The sequence below is a fragment of the Fopius arisanus genome, unplaced genomic scaffold (assembly GCF_000806365.1).
Source record: "Fopius arisanus strain USDA-PBARC FA_bdor unplaced genomic scaffold, ASM80636v1 scaffold00027, whole genome shotgun sequence".
NCBI lineage: Eukaryota > Metazoa > Arthropoda > Insecta > Hymenoptera > Braconidae > Fopius > Fopius arisanus.
This window is the reverse complement of record NW_011887766.1, coordinates 980,524-990,370: the sequence shown is the minus strand read 5'-3', so window position 1 is coordinate 990,370 and position 9,847 is coordinate 980,524. Positions and strand designations below refer to the sequence as shown.

The following is a 9,847-nucleotide window of genomic DNA, read 5'->3' as shown; positions in this document are numbered from 1 at the left end:
GGGGGGGGCTAATTCAGTAATATTGAATTTTTCCATCCTTCAAAACCAGGCCTGGACCATAAAACCTTATTAGACTCATTATTAGAAATACCATATCCCAATTGCGTGAAGCCCAGTGTAGTCAGGGTGGGAGTAGCAGTGTGCACGAAGTGGGGCGCAGTCAGATACAGATAGCGCCGCAGGCTTTTTTTCAAATTTATTAAAAAACCTTACCGTCTAAAAATTCGAAAAAATTTTCACCAATTCGACGTGAAAAATCCTTAGTTATATCGGGGGTAATTGTTCAAACATCATGGTGCCAGAAACTGATTATTTCTTGGTTACCTTCATAGTGAATAATTATTTTATTAAAAATTTAAAAAATATGAGATACTAGTTCTTTAAAATTCAATCAATAAATTATGAATCTAAGGTTTTTTTAATAAGTTTTGCCCAATCTTGGCGAGCATTTTTGATAGCTGCTCAACGGAAACCATGGGAAGGTGGTAGGCGTATTCCTTCAGGAAAACAATCAGAGACAAAAATGTCTTGATAATTTGAAAAAAATTCTAGCCGTAAACTAATTGATCGTTAGCGATTAGTGTTGGAAGGAAAGGAGATTGAGGAATGGGAAGGAATAGCGGAAAATATTGGAAAAATAAGAAAATTGCATGCAAATCTTTACAGAACTTACAGTAGTTTTCCCCGAAAACCAAGGTCACTCCACGAATACGTGAAAGTTCCGTAATTTTTCCGGTATTTTTCTTTCTGTGTATGAAGTACCGAATAAACAAGTAATTCTTCTATAATAGTATATTTCACGCCTAGGACGGAAAAAGGGAAATGCGACTTTATAGTCCGAGTCGGAGACGAGGATTATAACGCGCATGAGTCAGAATCACTTTTTCCGCCGTGGCTATGATGCTATTTTATGTCATTGTGGCCGAAAACGCGTTTTTATTCGAGCGAAGCGAGCTTAGAAACACGTTTTACCGGCCGCAATGACATAAACAATTAATAGATTCGGATACGCGTTTGTTTCGGAAATTTGTTATCAAATGCTATCTGAAGTTAGTTGCAAAAGCTCTTCGTCGCATTGCAAATTAATTATCTCGTGATAAATCTGAACTTAGTTTACCGGATGTGTGCACTATCGATCTTTTCCGTACAATTGGGGACTACCCCAAACCGTACGAGTCAAACCTGTCATGGGGCTTAATTACATTATTCTTATTTACTTCAGTTATTTGATATTTCAGGAATTGCCAGCGAATAATGATGGACCAAAACCTTCCATCCTCATTTTTTGTGAACAGATCATAAAAATAGAGACTTCATTTAGCAGAGGTAATTAATGGAGTATCCAATCATTAAGTGGCGGGTTGGTATCATTACGAAACGTAAGATTATTGTCGAAAAAAAATGTAATTGTCTTATTTTGGAGTACGATTTTTCATTAGGAATAATTATGGTAAAATTTCAATTTTATTAGGAAACATTCTAATTTATTCTAGAATAGATGAAACCAGAATGTTCTGTCTGTGAATCTTGATACTCGACAAACTTAGATGAAGCAATATTACAATTGCGTTACGGTCGCGATGAATATAGTGAGGAACTCTACTAATACAATCAATTGTTTCTCAGACTGGCCGCCGACTATGTTCAAACCATCTTCCTCACTCTAGGGATATAGTATTTGCAATTGAGGTGGAGAGATGAAGAAATTTTGAATCTACATTGTTTCTCTGTGTTACTCACAATGATGTGAGGACGCTCTGCGAGAATAGCTGTAGCAAGAGAAATGGCTGGCACTTCTTTTCTTAGGGAGTTGGATATTAGTTGGAACCTCAGTGGATACCACTGAGCCCCATCCTGAGTGTTCGTCCCTCTTTCATTTCTCGGTCTCTCCGCTGATATTGTGAGGAGTCTGCAGGCCGAGAAACCGATTCGATCATTGTTTCAGAGTAATTGCCAGACAAAGACAAACGTGTTTCATTGTGTTCCTTTCCGGTCAGAATTACCATCTACATTGGAAGCAATGTTTCAGTTATCGACAGAAATTCTCTATGCGATATTGCCAAAAGAGAATAACAGCAAGGTGCCAAGATTAGCAAAATCAACAAGATTCATTCCTCCTAATTCGTTGGGAGTTCCCTCGATATTTCGAATTATTTTGCATTTTTCAGAGAGATGTGGTCGGATTAGTTATTGATCTCTCGTTACAAAAAGGACGTGAAAGTATCATACGATTTTTCTTTGTCTTAAACAACTCTCCGTCCTTATGTCAGGCGGATATCATACGAAGCTCTTTGCTCCTAAAAGCATTTTCGTAACAACGTGTACTCATGCCATAGTATCGAACTTGTGGAGACCGAATTTTCTGTTAGATTAATAAGTCATTAATTGTATTGGGCGTTCGTTAGCCACTCGATACACTGAAACTTTTATATAAAATTGACATACTGGAATGTACAGGAATGTACATCGAGACCCATTTTCGTATTGAGTTGTAGTGGATGCCCAAATTCGACATGTGGCTAATCCAACTGCGGAAGGAAAATTTATTTCCTAAATAAATCACGAAAATGGGAATTTCTACTGGTCGATTCACCCTTATCTCATCACAATCGTAATCAGAAATGCATTAATTATTAGAACACTCCTAGGAAATCATGAAAAAGGAAAAGTTCTTCAAAGTCTGTTACGAAGACGATATTCCTAACAGATTAGATTTGTGAACAAGTGGTGAGTTGGAAATAAAAAAAAATACATTGATTACATTACTGTTGCTGGAATATTCGATGGAAAGAACATATTACAGGATAAAAATATCAAAAATTCGAGGATTGATGGAAATTTTTCAGAGCTGACGTGACAAGCGGTCATTACGCATCTGTGGAGTTTTCTTTCTCGTACCTCTGATTTGCATTATTCATATTCGGTTTGTTCTTACGTGGGTTCATTCGTACGCCTTCTCTACTGAATACATGACTTCTTAAAGTTAAATTAACAGAATTTATAGTGTAACATAAAAAAAAAAATTCTCAATTCCTCTTTCTTTCTCAAAACGCGCAAATTTTATACCCGAAAATTTCATTCGAATACAATCACAATAGAAAACCTTTTACATGACTGAAATACACCATCCCAGTGCTTGTGCCAGCTTTTTCACATGCCATGCACGTCTTTCCAATTGCTAAAAACAAAAAGCAGTCAAACGAAACCGTCCAAATACGTTCCCAAGGATACAACGGGGTAGACGACGTTTTCGATGTACCAAGAGACTTGGTTGTACCAGATTGCGTGGCAAATCAATTAAGCCCCATGGACGTAATCAGTGTATCGAGTTGCAGTGAAGAATCAGACGGAGAGACTATTGGATGGAATCAGCGAGGGGAAAGATTCACGTTCCAATCAATGGTTGAGTATTTACGGGCTGAGTCCTAATACTTGGTGTTCCCCAAGCACTTTATTGGGTTTTTTGGAAGCGGCGGAACTCTTTGGAGAGAAATTGCTCAGTGGAAATCGAATTTAATCCGGATATGTTGACAAAGATCCAGATCAGCCAGATGTTCATGCAAGACATGATTCAGTCAATGGAAAACGAACTATTTCGGTACATGAGAAAAATTTATTTGTCCATCCTCCTTACAGCGAATCCCTTTCTTCCTCTTCTACTCAGTATTTCGCACAGAAATGGTATTGCACGTAATAGTCAATGGTGTAAATATCGATTTTAAGAGATGGACCAGGAGACGAGAGTTGCAACAGCAATAAAGTCAATTGAAAAGTTAGCCGTTTTTTCGTGCCATTGCATAGCAGAATAATCAGTGAATGAAAACTAAAATTATAGCTTCCTTCGTTCATCAAATATAGACATAAAGCTAACCACTTACCAACCCCTGGTCGGGTTAACCCTCGACAATTTACACACCAACGGAAGATACCGGGAGGGTAAAAGTGATGAGGGAATAGGGTGGCAGAGGTCCCAGGCACATGGTGGAGCAGCAGTGGGACGGGGATAGAACGTGATCTTTCACAGCTGCTTGATTGGACCAGGAACAGTGGTGGAACTATTGTCATGACAACGTTAACAGCGTATCGGATGATTCGGTCAAAATATTTAAAGCTGATGAAGGACCAACCTTAAAGGAAGACACGCTGATGAAATCGAGATCGCACAAAAGTTTTGCCTTGGGACTTTTGTTGGATTTTTGGTGGAAGGAGATGTCTTTATCTCCTTCTGCTAGAATTCTGGCCAAGAATTCATATGATGATTCATGGTGATACGAAAATGTGATACAGGAGAAGAATGTAGACTTGCTGTCTGCTGATGTGAAATTTTGATCATGTCTCGTGCAATCAAGTGGTATTTCTCTGAGTCAGAGGGGGAGGGAGACGGTAATCAGATAAATGATTCTTAACTCCCTCAGGTTTTCTTTCACCTGGTTTGGCATCCATACAAAGAATATATTTCTTCACATACATTTTCACAGAGGTTGAATGATATCTGTTATTCGTACTCTGGGTATTATAAGGAATGAATTCGGTACCCATTTACGAAACCAGGAATTTAACAGATTTTTTTTTTTTATTTTAACAGAATTGTGGAATCTACTAATTATTGATATCACTTTACCAGTAAATTGTTAACACAAATGAAAAGATAAATCTTCAATGGGGGAAAGTGCATGAATAGACAATGATATCAAATGAGTTTATCGCGATGGATTGGCAGTGGAACTTGAGGTATTTATACACACTGAGAAAAAAAAATTCTAGCCTGCACTAAAATTTCTTACCTCTAAAATTTAGAGGTAAGAAATTTTAGTGCAGAGTCTAAATAATATAAGACTATCTGAATTTAATTCCTAAATTTGAATAAATCTAATTTGCTGGAAGATCTATATATAAAGGCGGATTGGACAATATTTCTGAAAGATTATTGGTTATAAGGCTCTAGTTTAAATTTTGGGGTGGAACGGTCTACTTTCTGCTGAGAAAATGATTTCTCGCCTTACAGTTCCAGGTGTTTAGTCTAAATAACAGAAGATGATGCGAAATTATTTTCTAAACAGAAGTAAATGAGATGAAGTTGAATATTTCCGAGATACGAGAGAATCTCCTTTGACTTTGGAGAGGCTTGCGCTCTCTAAGCTTACTCCATTTTCGCGGTGTTTTTAGTACCAAAAAGACAATAATATACAGAAAATAATATTCTCTGGCCGTCATTAAAAATTTATCATTCTTAATAATATGATACTATAACTATTCCTTCATCTCGAGTAAATTGATTCACGCCAAGAGTGTATGTAGTACGGTAGAAGATATGTTTTTTTTTCTGGAGCTGTCAGTGTCTAGGATTACTTTTGAGGTAATTAACATTCAGTAGTTTTGGTCATAAAAACAGAATGTAGTACATCGAGGACCATTGTATTGGACCTATACTGCTACTGTATACTGAATTAGAACGAAGAGTTTAAGAAATACGCAAGAATACAAATTCATTTCCCATAATCGATCGTTTTCTCAATATATCCCCAAGATTATAAGTATTTGGTGTAATTCATGATAAAACCACAAGATACGCTGCAATAGAAAATATTTCTCACCTTCAATTAAAAATTTCTTAGCCCGAATAATGGCAAATTGTTAAAAAGAAATTTTTGAACTGAAATAAATTGGTTAACCACAAGAATGCATATATTATTGAAAAACTCATATTTATTTTTTTTTGAGGTGCTCATTTCTAAATTCACCTGCTCGGTTGCCAATATTCACCAGTATAGAACTGACAGAAAAAAATACTTTTTTAGAATCATGTACTTTCTGACTACCATGTTTTCCTCCGTTAAATGTCAAAAGGGCTGAAAAGATTAAGACAAATCGCCCGATTCTTACCATAAGAATGGATAAACGAATTATAATAAACATTAAATTTATTGAATAGAAATATTGTCGCAATTTTGGTCATCGATTGTATCCAACGCAGGAGATTTATTTGGGAAACTACCAATTCTAGCAACAAGAAGCACGATTTAGGCCAATCTTTAGAGTCATATTCTCTGTAAAAATGGACTTGAACGTAGGCATATATTTTTTTCTCATCAAATTAAGACCTCCAGTGAGAATGACGCGTCTCTCAAAATACGAACCTACTAATTTACCAAAAAAACAGGGGGATATAGAGTAAAAAAAAAGACAAAATAGATTTTTACAAATTAAGCCATCTTATATACCTTCAATTTTTATAAATTGTGCGTGGAAATATCATAAAAGTTGGGGAAACGGAAAGGGAAAAAATGGTCTCCGCCATTAATTTTTTTTTCTACCGAAAAATGTGACATATTGCCGATTCGATTTTCTGGTATCAGCGAGTTATGATGACCGTAATCACGCGGTTCTAACTTTGCATCGTTCGGTGAAATCGCGCATTACGGGTCCAATGACATAAAATATTATACGAAACATGTCACTAAAAAAATCACACTAGTAATCTCATCGTGGATCCATAGAACATATGATAACAATTCGAAATATTATTTTAACAAATTGGGAAGGTTTTGCGTTAATTTTTTTCATTTATGAGCATGAATACTGCTCCTTTGAAAGCTCGCAAAATACACACTGCAATAATGCTGTTTTTTTCAAATCTATTTATCCCATTTGTGTTTTTCAATGGAAAATTGCAATCGTCCAAATCTGACCTAAAAAATTAACTTTTAATTTTGCTTGGAAACTTGGTAATGATACGAAAGTTTTGGAAAACGTCTGTACGTGGACCCCTCTGACCAGCGGTTATTTTTTAGTTGAGGAAAGATTGATGGGTAAACAAATTCTAAATAAAAATATAAATTTGATTAGATGGGATATAAGGGTTCAGATTAACTCTGGACCTAAATTCAGCTCCATCGGTTCAGTCGTTTTTGGGAAATCGTGATTTCTTTATAAATCGTTTTTTCGAAATATCTCCAGAAATAAGATGTCCTCTTCGCAGTTCTCTTTCAACACTACAATATTTAAAACTAACGATGTCCTGAATTGGATCGTTTTTACGTAATATGTCAAAATTGGAAGAATAAAATCAGTTTTTTTATATTAAAATGAGTGAAGGTCTCCTCGAGATCGTACCCTAAGCAGTAGATCGGCATCGGTATTCCGAAAATGTAACTATTTTTCAACCCCAAAATTACACATATTCACCTATCTTAGTAGGCTCGAAACTTCGTTTCATACTGCATTGACAACTCATACATTAATTTAATCTGAGAATCATTCAGTTTCTTCAAGCTGAAAGAGAACGTCGGGGATTGAACGATCAAGCTACAGCTGGTCCATCGATGACCAAAGTTGATAAGCTCGTTTTGTCGAGTTTTCTATTATCTCATATCACTGTGGAAAGGCTTCTATGATAAATTTTAATTTTTACTCTAATAATATACTGGAAGCCAATAGAAAGTCAGCAGTACCATTATGAGAAGAAGACAGATCGATGGTGATTGAATTCATTATTGGAGAGTGTCTTAAAATTTCGCGTACTGAGTGAGTAATATGCAATTGACATAAGAAATTTCCAATATTGTCCAGGCATTGAAAAAAAGTTTCAATTCTCAGGAAAATAATAAGAATCTATTATTGATGATAAATCCTCCTAAAGTAGCGACATCTTCCTGAAATTCGCTTGCTTTGCTCTATGTATGTTGCTTTTACAGTAATTATGATTTTTTTTTAGTTGGAGTTACCCTCATTACCAGAGAGTCGCTGCAGTGATCTGTGAGATTTTTGTGAACGAGTCAGATTCTCGATTTTTTGAACCGGTGATTCTGAAGGCACAATCGACAACACGCAATGCGACACCATGCAAGGGCATTATTGAGAATAAGTTTCAAAATACACTGACTAAATATCGAACACAAATGAATTTAACTGGAAAAAGAAAAACATCAGAAGCTGCAGTAAATGCTCAAAGACCCAAATTAGATGGATAATACTTCCTTTCATACTTAAGGTTGTTGTCGCGTAGAATTTTTTTCCGACAGTTTTCGTTAAAAATTTTATGGTGAATAGTTTGAAAAATTAGCAACAAAATGAGCCTTCTCCGTATGCAATTGACCGTTTTGAACTTGAGATATAAATTTTTGAAATTCGAGTGATTTAACACGTGTTTAAATGGAGTTTTGCCGATGTTTATCCTGTTCTGCACTATCTCGTCCGCAACAGGGGGAGAGGAAAGAAGAAAAGGAGTTTCGGTAATGTCGAAACAGATCCTGCGGAAACTACAGACAGCTTAATCGCAACAGTTGCAGTACGTAATTGTTCACTTTTTTACCGGAAGAGGCCTTCTCCCAATTAATTTCTCTATATTTTATCGTTTTTGACAAACTATGGTTACGAATATATTTATAGAATTAATGAAGAAGAGTCTGCTTACCTTTAGACTAAACGATATCTTGAACTAAGAGAAAAAAACTTTAGCCCAGAGATTTAGTACTTGTCCGAAATATGAGCAGTTTCAGGGAAAACACGGCCTTATTTGTATTACAAAATTGATGACTCGAAAATTGACAAGAAAATCATACCTTATTCTAAAAAAAGAGAAATTTCTGTCGAGAATATGCACTTAGTCTTTTAGGCTTTTAGTAGTTCAAGGCGTTCCCTTCAAGAGATCGAGAAGTGCAATGAGCCTCTTGGCCATTTTGCACTCTGCACTTATCAGCCCCCTAGTCCATAGGTGTTAGTAAGTTTGCCCTCCGAGCAAACTCGTAGAGCCCTTCTATACCGTCCGTATCGACATGCAATTCCTTGGCGCAAGTGGCCCTGAAGACATTCCAGCGGACCTGATCAAAACCACTGTATTTAGTGTCTAGGTGGTGCCGATTCTCCTCTGTGAGTCCGCATTTCGGGCAGTTAGGATCAATTCCTCTGTCTATCTTAGCCAAGTATGAGGCTAGGGGCCAATGACCAGTGATAAGTCCCACCAGAGACCGGAGCTTTATCCTGTTCTGTCCAACCAGCGTCCCAGCTAGCTTTTTCGTGGGTTCACGCAGAAGGGTCCTTGTATGCTTGGCGCCCTTCTCAGAGCGCCACTTCTCCAGAATCCCCCTCTCCGCTCGTTTCCGGATCATATCCTTGACCATGTCTACGTGCATACCCACCAGGTCTTCCCTGGTTGGCGCAGTCTTTAGACACCCTTTTTTGGCCAGCTCATCGGCTCTTACATTACCGAGGATGCCAGCATGGTCTGGGATCCGGTCCACGTCTAGCTGGCTATTAACACTAACCCTCTCCACCAGCTCAGTGCATTCGTTGACTAGTCGAGAGGAACTCTCATGTCTGAGTAGTGCCCTCAGTGCGCGCTTGCTATCTGAGCAGATGTATATTTTCTTGCCCCTGTCCTCTCCGTCCAGGACTTCCCTGGCACAGGCCCTCAGGGCAGCAAGTTCTGCCTGGAGCACGCTCATGTGAGATCCCAGTCTAAGGGCCCTTGCGATTGACGGTCCCTCAGACCAGATTCCTGCTCCACCTCGGTCGCCATTTCTGGAACCATCCGTGTACCAAACCAGCCCCTTTGGTGGCGCCCACCCTGTATTACCCCCTGACTGAGTTGCCCCATTTCCAAGGGTCATCTTGAAATTCCTCTGGAAGTGCTATTGCAGCCCGCAGGCATGTCGTCCCGGGACAGCAGCCTCTGAAGGCCCCCATCCGCAGCAAGGATAGCCGCATGACCACTACTAGCTCCTTTCCACTGGCCTTGTAACCGCGATTTCGCTGCGGAAATCAGTACCACCTCCTGAATATTGAGGTGCGGAGGTTGATGAAAGATTAGGGCCTTCATTGCTGAGGTGACGATTTTTCTAAGTGCCCC

At 38.1% G+C, this 9,847-nt stretch overlaps 1 protein-coding gene across 1 annotated transcript; it reads right to left on the bottom strand.

Annotated features, from left to right (window-relative positions):
• Positions 1–8,702: 8,702 nt before the first annotated feature.
• Positions 8,703–9,608, bottom strand: LOC105265145 (uncharacterized). The gene has a single exon (XM_011302491.1). It carries the CDS (start codon positions 9,606–9,608, stop codon positions 8,703–8,705), a length of 906 nt encoding a protein of 301 aa, XP_011300793.1.
• Between the last annotated feature and the right edge of the window lie 239 nt (positions 9,609–9,847).

What these genes read in the sequence shown, in the direction of transcription:
- LOC105265145 (XM_011302491.1), bottom strand. Translation starts at nt 9,608, where the DNA reads ATGACCCTTGGAAATGGGGCAACTCAGTCAGGGGGTAATACAGGGTGG.